The sequence below is a fragment of the Nannobrachium achirus genome (assembly GCF_963921795.1).
Source record: "Nannobrachium achirus genome assembly, chromosome: 9".
NCBI classification, from domain to species: domain Eukaryota; kingdom Metazoa; phylum Chordata; class Actinopteri; order Myctophiformes; family Myctophidae; genus Nannobrachium; species Nannobrachium achirus.
The window spans coordinates 35,511,245-35,526,548 of NC_137818.1; the positions used below are offsets into that span (position 1 = coordinate 35,511,245).

Here is a 15,304-nt window from a genome sequence, read left to right on the forward strand (position 1 = left end):
AGGAGAGTCTGATGGAGACATGGATGGACTGAGGACTGGATGCGACAACCTATTATACTGTCTCCATTCACGTGATGTCCTTCTTAACAAGAGCTTATTCACATACACATGATGTGATCTGAGCTAAAAACAGCAGTTTTTGAAAATTATGTGAGTTTTGCAAGGCCAAACCAGCCATGTAAATTGTTATTGAATGAACAAATCCTTCGTTTTTATTGAGAAGCACAGCTACTATGGTAACCAACTGGTTCTTTAACACAGGTCCCAGTAATTATGGTTTACTCCTCTGGAGTTTTGTCTTGTGATTTTAGTTACCTGATTAAGAATTCCTCCTATTTTGACTACACTTTCCATGAATCCCCAACTGTTGTGAGCTAAGCTAACGTGCCTGGCTAGAGACAAAAAGAAAACAACATGCTCAGCTGCAGATGTTTGCAATTATAAAAGACATCTTCATATAAAGCTTGCATTCAATTAATTCAAGTACAATTATAAACTAGAGTACATGTTCATATTTATTGTATAAGGCTGCATTAAGCAGCATCTGATCACATATCTTTTCTCTCCGTGTTTCTCTCCAATGCACCTGCTTGATTTCTTTTTTGTTTTTGTTTTTTTGTTTATTGAATTAAGAGACGAGGAAGCACTACGTGAGTCCGTAATTCTCCGAAACTGAAACGGGTGCTCTTTGGAGAGGGTTCAATTGTTGGTCAAAAGGTCCCTTTGTAGTAGGCTGACATCCAAGTAAGATAATCAGGTGAACTTTAGAAGAATCCAAGGAAATCTATTCAGTAGAGTTAAATGTCAACTGTTTGCGTTTAGACTGATTTATAAGCCACTCAGTTCATTATTAGTGATCTCTTATTGTTTGTTTCCTTCCTGTCTTTAGAACACACACACACACAGCGAACGCAAAATTAAAATGCTTTTTATTTTACAGGGCAATACGTATCTTAAATGACCAGCACGATGCAACCCACATACTGCAGGTCTTCACCTTAGGTCAAAGGCTTTGTTTATTGCAGGCATTCAGGCAAATTCGAGTTGTTTATCAAATTTGATCTTTCGGGCTAACATTTGTATAATCAGACGTTGTCGCCCCTACCTGCACTGGTTGCTGTGGTAACAAAATAACATCATAGGTGTGCGATTATTTATGTAATTTCATACATTTCTTGTGAACGACACCATTATATATGATAACGTATAAATCAGGCTTACAGTATGTGTCCAAATGTCCTGAGATGTATCTTTAGAAATTAGATTTGAATCAGATTTCAAACCACCTAGGAATGTGGTTCAAATCTGAAGTTTTTTTTCTTTCTTTTTTTTTTTTTGCTGTCACTTCAGACCTGATTCCAATCTTGATAGACCACAAATGTCATTCCAATCTTGATAGACCACAAATGTGATGCGGGGCTGCCAGTCTGATCATAGCCATAGTGTCATTTGTTTACATGCATACAGTACAGTGTTGCAGTTGCTTGCTGTTCGTTCTCCATGTTGTGAATGACGGTTAGTGCAGTCCACTCTGGTCTCTTCTCCTCAAATCATCTTCTCCTTCCTGATCCATTTGTCAAAACCTGTTTATGGATCAGGTGTGAACACACCACGCTCATGATCAGCAAGACCTCTTGTAGTGGAAGTGTTTACCCGATTTGTACCGAGTGTGTGTGTGTGTGTGTGTGTGTGTGTGTGTGTGTGTGTGTGTGTGTGTGTGTGTGTGTGTGTGTGTGTGTGTGTGTGTGTGCGTGCGTACGTGCGTGCGTGCGTGCGTGCGAGCGACTATGCACCTATGTGTGCATGAGTGCATGTCTGTGTGTGCTGCTATTGTGCTGATGGGGTCTGATATGGTACGAATGTAGTGCTTATATAGTACTAACATTGATATAGTACTGAATTACTGACATAACACTGACATAGTACTGTAAGTGTACCTTGCCAAACTAGTCAGAATGATGTCATTGTGATGTTATTGTATTGTTCTTGCTTTGCACGCGCCCAGAAGAAACCTTTGTATATTATTATTGTTACTGTAAATATTGAGGGTTGTGTTTAAAGGAGTCACACTTGTGATCAGAACTGCATGTCTTTTATTCCCTTGAACAATGAGCCATAACAGAAAAGGAGCATGCTCAGTACGATCCGTGTGTGAATTTATACAGCTCTTATGTTTTCATTCAACTGTACAATAGTGTGTGTGTGTGTGTGTGTGTGTGTGTGTGTGTGTGTGTGTGTGTGTGTGTGTGTGTGTGTGTGTGTGTGTGTGTGTGTGTGTGTGTGTGTGTGTTTTTGACCGAGCCATAGAGAGTTAATGTGTTTAACTGTTTTAATTTAGTTGTTACATTACAACATTACTACTGTTACATTACAACATTACATCTGTTACATTGTACCTGTATAGCCTGGATCCAGTCCCCATGAATTGGATCCATACCCACTTATTAGTGTGGTTGCCCACACTAATAAGGGGGCATGCATCTTTCTAGTTCAAACTAAACTGCACTCTAGTCGAGGTGCCAACTTGCAACTTGTGCACTCGTGACCATGGCCTACTTGTGCGCCAGCAGAGTGCTGAAGTACTGCATTCGGTGTCGTATCTGTCGCGTATCTGTTTGCCCTGATTGGCTAAGTAGCCATAGCCAATCAGGGACCAGCATTTTTGGTGACGTCACCATCAACAAGTGCAACCTGATATAAACTAGTAAGACGCCTCAGGGCGACATGCTCTAGGGCGAGGTCGCGCCATGTCTTGGCCATCTGGCCAGTGATGTATATCGGCCAAGTTACCCATATATGGAGACCCCTGGTACCCATATATCGAGATCCATGTACTGTATATGGAGATATGCTGTGAGAGCCCAAACATGCTTACTCAGTTATTGAAAGTTGTGACACCTGACATTATATACAATCCCTTTTATGCCCATACATGGAGATCCCTGTCTGTAGAACCAGCCACACAGATATGGGCCAATGTGGCCTCCATATATTGGCATTCCCATATGAAGTCCTGTTAGATATGAGCTTAATTTAATATCGATCACATCGGGGATCTCCATGTATGAGCATGAAATGGATTATGTTAGTGTGGTTCCCCTGACATCACAGTGAAGTCAGAGTGTGATGTAAGAGCGGCAAACCCATTCTGTTAGAGTGGTTCCCCTGACACTCATTGATGTCACCTATGATGTCACAGTGATGTGTCAGGGGAACCACAGTGTCAGGCGTTATAGACAGAGATATGAACAAGCTGTGACCGTTAACATACTAAACTGCAACCTACGGTCGCAATAACACTGGGCAAACAGATACGCGACAGATACGCCACCAAACGCAATAGGCTACTTGTGCACTCTGCTGGTGCTGGCACAAGGAATTATCAGCATCGTGAGTAGTTTAACTGTTCACATCAGGTAAACTATACTGTGACTAACCAACTCCTTGGGGCAAACAATGATAGGCCTATTAGTAAAACATCTATGAGGGGAGGAGCCCCTCATAGATGAATCTGAACATAATTCTCCAAAGATTCTGACTGTAATTCATGGGATCTGGAAGACAGCACATCTAGTGACTTAAGTTTTGTAGTAAACATTTGGATTATTATATGATTATTATGATATGATATGCTGGTTTCTCTAAAGAGTTTATAAAACATTTGGGTGATTGAATAGTTTGAATGTTCCTGAGCTGTTCCATCTGTCCTGTTATGTCCTGCTGTCTGCCTGATTGTCTCTCTGGGCTATTCCATCTGTTTTCTTGTCTCCTGCTGTCTCATGGCAAATTATATACATTTTTATAACCTGGCTCTCAGTAAATCACATTAGAGGCAGATTAGTACATTTAATCATTTGTGTTCTGATTCTGAAGACAAAACACATCCACAGTCGTCTGTGTGCATGTGTGCGTGCGTGCATGCACATCATTCGTGTCTGTGTTTGACCTATCGACTCACAGGAGTGCAGTACCTTCCTGGATGTCAGATCAGTGGTTCTCTACACAAACATCTATAAATCCACTCTGTGTATCTGTCTGTCTGACTGTCCCTTTTATGCTTATGGATATGGAGATCCCTGATGTTATCGATATGCTGGCCTCCAAGCCTATGATGGGATAGGATGGGATCTCCACTATTTTACAATCACTATAGGCCTACTTACAAAATACAATGAACTATGACAAGTTTAAATCCTGTGCATATTAATATTATTATTAGTAGGCTAGTAGTAGTAGTAGTAGTAGTAGTATTATTACTACCCCCCCCCCCCCCCCCCCCCCCCCTTGGAAGGCCTCGGTAGTAGTAGTAGGCTAGTACTATACAGTGTATTATTAACAGCCATAGAGTATGTTAACATCCTGTCAGAATTTCAGAAAACTCCTCTTCTACTACGAGTAGTAAAACCTACTTATTATAACTCTAGTAGTAAAACAGCAGGATTATAGCGACATCTAGGGGTAAAATAACAGCAGTCTAACAGCTTTTCTCTCTCTCCTCCCCTTCCTTCTCTACGATGTTTCTGCGATTTTAAATGCATACAAATTCACAATGAAAATCTTATCCGTAGTAATAATTAGAAAATAGGCTATCATTCGTAAAAAATGAAATAATATAATCTTCGAGTTTGAGCGGGGTTCTGCAGCAGAACTTCTGCTCTTCGTTCGATTGGTCACGGCTGCGCGGATCTCAGTCATTGATCGTCCTTCTACTGGTGATGACTGGATCCAACATGGCGGCTCCCTGTACAGCACGTGAACTGTTTACAGAGGCTGTTCGAGCTGTGCTAGACAACTGGCCCGTTTTACAGGTAGTTTATAAACTCAGTTTTATCTGGCCTGTTTGTAATGGAAATGCCGGTGTGGTTTGTTTTAAAGCTACATTTAATTGACTTCGAATGTGTTTCACAGCCAATGCTACTTGGCTAGCTATGCAAACAAACTACTATATCTACGTAGAGACTAGCCTTGATTGCACACGCTCTCTCTCTATCTATCTCTCTCTCTCTCTCTCTCTCTCTCTCTCTCTCTCTCTCTCTCTCTCTCTCTCTCTCTCTCTCTCTCTCTCTCCAAAGCATTTAAAGCAAGTAATGAGTCTGCTCATCCACGTGTTACTGTTTATGACAACTTGAAATGCATTTTCCAGAGCTGTACCCATGTGATGCCTAACTTCACCATTTCCATTAGACCATAGATCAGGAATAATATGGATATAAACTGTTGTTTTCATACATGTTGTTCATGTTTCAGATTGCTGTTGATAATGGCTTTGGAGGAGTGTACGGTCAGCAGAAGGCTGATTGGCTGGTGGATGTCATCCAGCAGTATTTCCATGACAACGGTAGGTAACCACGGCAACCACCTCCTACTGTGCTGTTTCTCAGTGTCTGGTAAAAACAAACCTTTCTTGCACTATTTTTTCCCCTGACTGTATCTGCTGCATAGTACTGTGTTCTATCTGTCTGTCATTCAATGTTATATGAGATACTTTAATGGTTTCCTGTGCAAATAAGCCAAGTGCTTTCTAGGATCTCTTGTACCAGTGAACCTTTCCTATGCAAACTTCTAATAAAGTCTTCAATCAATCAATCGATGGTTCGGGCCCACCAGGGGCCCGAATGGACCCTTGATGGGTCTGTAACCCTGAAAGTGAACAAATTATATATTTCTAGACTACAGTGTGTCTGTCTTTGTAAGGAAACATGTTGAACTTCTTTCATGAACATAGAAAGATTACAGAGATTACAGTATCATGGTATTGGTAGCCACTGCCAGCCAAACTAATGTGTTTTTGTACTGTGTGCATGCGTGGTAATCCCAGCTGATCTCCAGCAGGAGGAGATGGAGGACTTCCTGTCTACTATGATGGACCAGGAGTTTGATACTGTTGTGGATGATGGGAGTTTGCCTCAGGTACACACCTCTGCACATACACATAACATACAGACAGTACACACTCATTCATACAGTAAACACACACACACTAAGCAGTACATAGATTAGAAATACTGTGAAATATTTCACTTCTGAGTGGTTGCTTTAACACATTAAAACCGGAATAGCATCTGTGTCATTTTAGATTTTCACGTTGGCTTTTCAAAAAAATAGCAGATCTACGAGCTGTGAGCTTGTACATCTGCTATGTTTGAACATTATGGGAAAATGCTGGTCAGGGTTGGAAAAGAATCATGTCACGTCAGAATCAAGACACGTCAGAATCAAGACACGTCAGAATCAAGACAAAACGCCTGGAAAAAACCAACACCCAAAACATTTCCGTGTCTCCGGACATCAACGCTGATTGGCTGTCAGGACGCGATGGCTGGAGTGGGAGAAAAGCGAAGGTCACTTCACTTGGATTTTTCCAACTGGGGGGCGAAGATACCGAGGCGACCGTTCACATCGTTTGCACCTGGTCGCGCGTCGTCTCGTCTTTGCCTTCACTTTGTATGTAATCGCGCCGCTCAAACTATCCAGGTTGAACGCGCGCATGAGAAGGCATTTGTAGAATCGGTCTCAACGGGGTAACCCCATACTGGAACCTATGTTTTATATTATTTTTAAATGATGGATGTTTATATAGATACAATCCGTTACCTTTCTCTCTGTAGGTGTCTGTCTCTCTGTGTCAGTTGTATGCGGACTACAAACGGGGAGCCTTGGACGTTGTGAGACAGACACTGGACAAACTGACAGCCAAGAAGAACACCTGTGGGAGGGCAAAGGTCACGGCCGAGAAAGAGGAGAGTAGTGATGAAGAGCCAGAGGTCAGTCAGTCAACATTATTACGGCAGTTACAGAGTGGACAACCTTTCAGTATTAATCCTGTAAAGCCTGCCACATGAAATAATACAGAAAACGTATTTGAAACTGAATGTGATGAAGATGTCTCTATTTTTTCAGGCAACGATAGGGTTTCCAAATTTGCAGACCCATGGGTATCTGCGCTCCCAGGAGCACACTTCTCTACTTAACCCATTTAGAATGGGTACACATTTTGTGTATCATTATTTTATGCTTTAACTATTGAAAAATAGCAGATATACAAGCTCACAGCGCGGCACCGAGTGCCGCACTGCGAGCTTGTAGATCTGCTATTTTTGAAAAATCATGAAAATTTTGACCCGATTCTATAAGTGTCTTTTGAATCCTTCTAAGATTTTTTGAAAAACCCATGTTTCTATGTCAGCAATCTGGCTAGCCATCGTCAAAGAAAAGGTCCTTTTCACTTAACTGGAGCTCAGTTAGTCTGTTCTTGAGAGACCACCATGTCAGTGGTTCTCATACCACATTTTCACAACTTTTCAAAAATAGCAGATCTACAAGCTCGCAGCGCAAGCATTCAATAATCCCAGGTCTAATGATTGACCTCCCACATCCTCTTCTCTTCCAGCTGATGGACTGTGAGGCCCCGGCCACTTCCTCTGTTAGCGCCACCACCGAGGCCAGGTCATGTGCGCCTCCACCCCCAACGCAGGAGGAAGATGATGGATGGACGGTTGTGAGGAAGAAGAAATGAGGAAGAGAAGGACACATGGAAGACGAGAGGGATAAATTAAAAGAAGAGGAGGAGAATGGACAGAGAAAGACAAATAAGATGAGCTCAAGCAGATGAAACGACAATCTGCTTTATAACAGCAAGGCGTAAAAGTTACAACTCGGTTGGAAAAATGGGAATGACCGTTGCACTGCACTGAGCACTGCTTTGCGCCAGGGGCGAATATAGAGTTAAATAAACTCTACAGTCTAGGGTTTAATATTCATATGAACTGTAATGAATGTATTTCTGTACCAACAATATGATAACCTTTGAGGTTTCGCTACTCAAGAGAGTTGAGGTTGTTTGCCTCTGTATTACAGTACTGTACAGACAGTAATAAACTAAGGATGCAGCAATATGGAAATTATTGGGGCGATACCGATGTTTAACCTTAAATCCGGGAAAGCATCTGTGTCGCTTAAAATGTTAGCATTGGCTATTCAAAAATCTGATCTACAAGCTCACAGCGCATCATTTCGTGTCGCACTGCGAGCCTGTACATCTGAGACAAATACATCTTCATTTAAAAAAATAATAATAATCTTCAGAATCCGCTGCTTGGCAGACTGCAGATAACCAACACACCAACATAAACAGCGCAAAACTGATGCTTCATTTCATACATTTCAGCTACTGCCATTAGGGCTGTCACAATTATTACATAATCGTCTAATCGTGATTATTTGACATTATCGCAATTATTTTGTCATAATCGTCATAATCTTGAATGTTGAAAAATGTCCAAAATAGTGAAAATAGCAGATCTACAAGCTCACAACGTGTCGCGATAGCTTGTAGATCGGCTATTTCCACTATCAAAGTAATTTTTTAAGTAGTAAGTTGTCAAATATGTCAGTAATTTCTTTGTATATTTAGGTTATGTGTCATATCTACCATGTACAACTTCAAAGCCTAAAAGCCAAACAGAAATGTAATTATCAACGACAAAAAACACAATTAAATCGTTAATCGGCAATTATTTGAGTGACAATTAATTGTCATGTAAAATGTCATATCGTGACAGCCCTAACTGCCATCGGTGAATGTAACTTTATTTGCCAATGCCGATATTTACCGGTACTGATACAGTATGTGGCTGATATATTGGTGCATCCCTATAATAAAGCATCTGTAGTTAGACCATTGATTCTGGATTTTGAAAAACATGACCTACCCAGTAAAATCCTTCTATATTTTTTTCTTTTGTTTTTGTTAAAAAAACAAAACAAGACGTAAAGCTCTATTCTGATGGTAATGTTTGCTATTTTATATTTAACAGGGATTTCCCCATCTCTCCTGCTCTTTAATAAACATGTATTTTAGGTGGGTCACCATTCACCAATTTCATCCAATCAGTATAGAGAACCCATTTTAGTGTTTTTATAGTGTTGCAACTTTGTCTGCTCATTTGTTTAATCAATTTCACTTGTTTATCCTGAATGAGTTCTGCTTGAATGAAATTGGTATCCTAACCTGAAAATATATTTTCTGAGCTGAAAAGAGGGGGAGAGACATTAAAGATCGTCAGGAACGGGACCCGGGTTACCAAGCTATTTACTACTTATATTTTAACACACACAAAAACAAAACATACATTTTAACTCGGAGTATACAAATCTGTAAGAGTCCATTTGGTTACATGGACCGTTACCTTTGTGCACTCTTAAAGTTACAAATGAATACATGAATGCTAAGGATTTTACTGTGTATACACGTGTGTGTGTGTGTGTGTGTGTGCGTGCGCGTGCGTGCGTACGTACATTTTAACTCGGAGTATACAAATCTGTAAGAGTCCATTTGGTTACATGGACCGTTACCTTTGTGCACTCTTAAAGTTACAAATGAATACATGAATGCTAAGGATTTTACTGTGTATACACGTGTGTGTGTGTGTGTGTGTGTGTGTGTGCGTGCGTGCGCGTGCAGTTTGTTTATTGAACATAAATATATTGTTTTTCTATTAAACAAATGTATTGATCCTGTTGTCCTTTGGTTTATACCGAAGCCCTGCTGTAAAACAAATCTGTTAATTGATAGTCTAGCATTATACTGAACAACCATGTGCACATTTCTAATGTGCACACATGTCATAGCTGGTTCACTGAAAATATTGTAATCAAAATGTATATCAGTGATTGCTAGTGCCAACCTACTGGCAGGTTAGTCAGGGCCCTTGTTAGTAGAATAGACTATAGTGTGTACAGGTTTTCCAGAAGATGGCACACCCTTTGGTTACTGACTGGTGCTGACTTTGGTTACATACTATGGTACAGTAGTCAATAATAAAACTGAACAAGGAATGAATCAACAACAATTTAATATGAATTATAACGGATACATTCTGACAAACCGGGGAGAAAGGTTTTACGAACATAAAACAATAATGGTTATAATGGTAGTTGGTTGTTTTTACAGGGATGAGCAACCACCTCTTTTTCATCGAAGATATCTTAAGTGGCCCTCAGATGGACACCACCGGGGAAAAGGAAACGATCGACAGTCTCAGGTCGGCCTCGAGATCACTTGGCGCAGAACTGTTGAGGTTGAGCTGAAGGAGATGGGTCTCTCAACCATAATCCTGCACTCCTGCTACCTGCTGGCAACCAGCAGTCCCATATTGCTTTCCATGGCTACAGTATGTAAAACTGAATTTACTTCACTTTAAATTACACTCTTACTCATTGTCCAAATGAAAAGTAACGAAGTATAGGTCTACAAGTATTTACTATTTAAATTATTCAAAAGTAAGAGTAAAAGTAGAGCATTTAAAAAATACTTTAAAAGTAGGCTACAGATACTCAAAAAACTACTCTCGAGTAATTACTTGAGTATTTTCCACCTCTACGAATTGCACAACACAAATACAAATCATTTTTACAAATACAGATCTGATCATACAAGTTACTAAGTGCACAATACAGATACAAATCTTTTTTTTTTTTTACAAATACAGATCTGACCATACAAGTTATGAATTGCACAATACAAAATACAGATCATTTTGAGTGTTCTAATTACATACCCCCCCCCCCCTCCCCCCACAGATGTGTATGAGTTACAGATCTAACCAACGAGTTGTACATTAAGAGACACAAATACAAATTACTCTGCATAAGCGATTTTATTTTATTATTTTAGGTAAATTACGAATCATATGATAAACAGCTAGGTAAAACGTCTCATAATTACACACACAAATTGGTGGAGAGTCACAAATAAATCTCCTTCTAAAATGTTTAAGTTTACACACAGATGTGGATACAAGTTACAGATCTGTAAGTTCATACAAGTTACGAATTGCACAATACAAAATACAGATAATTCAATTATCGACCAGGGGCAAGCAAGCATGTCCACAGTAAGGTTCAATTTTAATGTGTGATTTTACTTTGAAATGTTTTGTAGTTTTGGAGCTAATTAACTTTTAATATTTAACTTTAAGCGCCCAATGCATTGTCAATGGAAAAAGTACAAACTTTGGCAGGCTACTAGAGCTACAAACTTACACCTAGAAACACCGTTCAAACTTTATCATGTTCAGCTTACTGTGGAAATGTTTGCCTGAAAATTAATATTTGCAATGTTTCATGGTTATTGAGATATAGTCTTTACAAAATTCGAAAAATTAACATGGGGCTCAATGGCAGATTTGTGCACCTAAAAAAAACACGTTCACCTGGAAACTCCATTCATACTTTTTATAATTCACCTAACTGCCGACACACATGCTTGAACGTTTTACTTTGAAACGTTTTGTAGTTTTGGAGATAATTAACTTTTAAATTCCACATCTGATAACTTTGGCACCTCGCTGTTCCTACATACTTTAACCAAGCAACTTGATTCGCAATTCAAAAATTCCACGTTACTGTGGACATGCATGCTTGGGATCTTTACTTTGAAAACATTTGTAGTTTTTTAAATATTTAACTTTAAGCGCTCAATGCATTGTCAATAACAATGGCCTTTTAAAGGAGAGACAAATCAAGCCATCAGTGTTAATTGTTCAGATGCAGAGGTGCTGGGATTTGATCTCATGACCTTCTAATAATGAGTCAAGACATTTTGAGTCACCCATGTATATGTTTGCATAGAATATTCCAAAGTAGTACATCATTGAACTATGAGACTACTGGGGTTTGAACATGGCATGGCACCTCTGAGCCGAAGAACTAATCATTAGACCACTATACCACCTCTCAGGCTCTCTTGGCACATGTCTCTTATTTAACATTTACTTTTTTTTTTCAAGGCTAGAGTAATAGAAATAGGGAAAAAAACACTAAAAGGGAAACACACACCGGACACTAATAGCAACATTAACAAGACTTTAAACTAGTCATTTTCTGAATTCTCATATTCGCTCCCTATGGGCCGAATTCCAGACTGATACTGTGGAGGAACCAGGGCTCCAGTTGTCTGGATTCAACATGAAACAAACACAGAACTAAAAGTTCCTATGTTTGGCTGCTAGTTGCGCTGTTATGGTACCAACTGGATTCAACATGAAACAAACACAGAACTAAAAGTTCCTATGTTTGGCTGCTAGTTGCGCTGTTATGGTACCAAAAGCAATATTTTCTCCATAGTATTTTATTCATTTCCCCCGAACTTTTACATTTGATTTTCCTACCTTAATAAACATTGTCATTAATACTTTATGGTTCCTATAGAAACATACAAGAAAGGGTTTAAACTTCAGTGTTGTGTGCAGGAGGATGAAAATGCACTCTCCGTGACCGTGGAGGATACTGAAAAGACAGTTGGCCCTCACGGTGGTCCAAAGAGTGGCTGCGTTCTGCGTTGTTTGTGGTCTTGTGGTGGGGGGCCGGGTCGTGTGGAGGCCGCTGGCCCGCCATAAATGTCCCCACTGTTTCTTGGGGCTGTGCAGGAAAGGCTACACTTTGAGCAGCGGCCACTCTCATGAGAGTGTCTGTCCTTGAGTATCCCTGAGGTCAGTGAGGTGGGATAGTGATCATTCCCTGTGGAGGGATTATTAATGTTGCGTTGTGTACCGTCAGAAATGGTTCTCTGATGATGAGACATGTAGTTTAGGGACCTGCGTTGTGCCTCTCGTTCCTGCTGTTGGACCTGACGCTGTAGGTGATCCATGCGCTCTGAGAGACTTTCCAGTGTCCGCTGCATTTGTCTTATTTTTTCCGAGTGGGCAGATTGAACGCTGAGGTTAGTGGCAGACATGGACACAGTAGGGGCCAGAGGAGAGATTGTGGGTAAGCCAGGTGTCTGTGAGAAATACTGCAGAGTGTGAGGAGAGGAAAACATCCAATTGGAACGATGGGAATTCTCAGTCTTTAATGAAAATGTAAGAGCGTTCTCAATTGTTTTGATTCCTTGCTCATGACAACCCAGCTGAAGACATGGCTCGATTCCGCCAACGAATCTCTGGAACTTTTCCTCTGCCTTGGCATTTAATCCATATGTGGGAAAAGCTTTGTCAACTGATTTGCTAATTTCTCCAGCAAACACAATAAGTGTCTCACCAGGCAGGCGGATGCGTCTGAAAAAAACGTTTAGTTTTTCTTTCACTGCTGTGTAATCACTCTTTGTTACGTTGGATAGACTCTCCCAGTAAGTAAAAGCAGCATCACCCAGGAATAAAGGTAGCAATTTAGACAAAGAGTGCTCGTTAGGTTCAGCTTCCGCAGCCCTCTCAAAGCCTACACACCAATGTGAGAAGTCCTCTTTTCCGTCCCCAACAAAAGCGTTGAGCAAATGTCCCTTAAAATGCAGTCGAACAGGAGCAGTGTCCGAGTGAATCAGCGGTACATTCCAATAGCCACTATTGCGATCCATACTGATGTACTAGATCAGACTAGTGCAAACTAGTTGCCAGAACATTCATACAATGGTTAAATAAATCATCATTATAAAATATAAATCACAGCTATAAATTAAATCATCCATTAACTGTCAGACGCCTGTGGACCAGGTCTCCTTCTAAAAGTCTGTGCCAACTCTAACGACCAGAAATCACACCAAAAAGTATGCCCACTGGCTTTACAAGAAGCTATCCACTCAAATGTCCTGACTTTGCAACTCATCAGGGGCCCATTATGTCCTGATCCCACTTCACTGAAAACCATTCAAACCACTTCAAATTCCTTTTTGTTGTTGTTTTAATCCCACTTCACTGAAAACCACTTGAAACCGCTTCCCCGAAAATAGCTAAAAGACTCCGGAGTTGGACCTGAAGCTGCATGTGATCCAACCAATCTGAACGATTTTCCAGTGTCCGCTGCATTTCTCTTGTTTTGTCCGAGTGGAAAGATTGAACACTGAGGTTAGGAGAGGAGAGATGTGTGTGAGCAAGGTGTCTGTGACAAATACTGTAGAGTGTGAGTGAGAACTTTCAATCTCTAATGAGAAGAAAAAGCGTTCTGGGGGGTGACACGTCACTGCATGCTGTCATTTGTAGGAGCCAATCAAAGTTGAGAATGACTTCCGACCCATAACCTTTTCGGTCAGTCTTTCGGAAGCGGGTAAGGGCTAAATTCGGAGGGCAGCTACCCGCGTTGTCTAGCGCTGATGTTTCCGCTCGAGGAAACTTCGTGGGAGTCAATCAAACTTCAGAAAACCTGGTGTGAAACACCGGAAGAATATTAATTGGCCAATATGAGCATATTCTTGGGGATGCTAAATTCAAACCATTATTTTTTGTTGAGGCGTATTCTTTAGATTCTTGGGGTTCATAGAAAGCCAAATGGAAATTGGTATAGTTTGGTGTTAACTTTGTTTGAGATAAAAATCAGAACAACAAAAACCTACCAAGTTCACACCAGTCCACACCAATGATGTATATTACTGCAAAACATGGCACATTTTTCAGTCAGATATACTGAACAACATATTTTATTTAGAATTACAAAATCTATAATATTATATACAGTATTATAATTATATATAATTATATTTAGGCTTCAATTTTCGATTATTGAATTGAATTAGCGATTTGATTATTCGATTATTGATTATTTTTGACACCACTATTTATTTAATGAAGCCAGCCCTTTATAATATCCATTGGCTCATGGAGCCCCCTAACAGAAATAGACGATCTACAAGCTCACAACGCATTGCTATCCGAAAAGTTGTGAGATTGTAGATCGGCTATTTTCACAACGAAGTATGTCATAAATTGAAAACTACTCTCAAAAAAGCATTTTATTTTATCTTCAAATATTTTAAATGCGTTAACACGGTCAGGTTTTGTGCAATGCAATTTAAATAGAGTGAGACTTCAACCGCTGACCATCAGAGTTAAAGACACACACCTTTACTGATTGAGATATTTGAAAAACTGACTGAGGCTCATCCACAACTTTGTTTCCCCCTTTATTTATAGAGGTCTGCATTGGCACCACTCTCCCGATTCAATTCGATTACGATTCACCTGGTAATGATTCGATTTGATTCTACGATGCATTGCGATGCATCACACTTTTCTATATTAGTGTTGTAGTACTCGAGTCCTTGACTCGTCTCGAGTCCTTAACTCGTCTCGAGTCCGGTCTTGTGTCCACATTTTCATTGACTCTGTCTCGTCCCAGTCTCACCCTTAATTTGACTTGGACTTGACTCGGTTGCGGCATAGCCGCAGGAACTAATTTACAGTAGGAGGGGCTGTCACGCGCTCCTCATGCACACGCGCGAAAATTGTCGGTTTTATGCGGTTTTGATCGTGTTTTATTTGGGTTTCCGCAGTCTATTTTTTAGCTAAATGTAACACAATCGGGAACGGCTTTCCCT

At 40.3% G+C, this 15,304-nt stretch overlaps 1 protein-coding gene across 1 annotated transcript; it reads left to right on the forward strand.

Moving 5' to 3' along the window:
• The first annotated feature begins 4,702 nt into the window (after positions 1-4,702).
• On the forward strand, positions 4,703-9,514 carry tsr2 (TSR2 ribosome maturation factor). Its single transcript, XM_080733169.1, has 5 exons — positions 4,703-4,808; positions 5,248-5,338; positions 5,819-5,910; positions 6,609-6,764; positions 7,391-9,514. Exons 1-5 carry the CDS (start codon positions 4,716-4,718, stop codon positions 7,514-7,516), a joined length of 558 nt encoding a protein of 185 aa, XP_080589295.1. The 5' UTR covers positions 4,703-4,715; the 3' UTR covers positions 7,517-9,514.
• Positions 9,515-15,304: the final 5,790 nt, after the last annotated feature.

Excerpts from the sequence above, each read along its gene's own strand:
- tsr2 (XM_080733169.1), top strand. The coding sequence starts at position 4,716 with ATGACTGGATCCAACATGGCGGCTCCCTGTACAGCACGTGAACTGTTT. Across the intron at positions 5,911-6,608 it reads ATGATGGGAGTTTGCCTCAG|GTGTCTGTCTCTCTGTGTCA; the intron begins GTACACACCTCT and ends TTCTCTCTGTAG. Across the intron at positions 6,765-7,390 it reads GTAGTGATGAAGAGCCAGAG|CTGATGGACTGTGAGGCCCC; the intron begins GTCAGTCAGTCA and ends CTTCTCTTCCAG.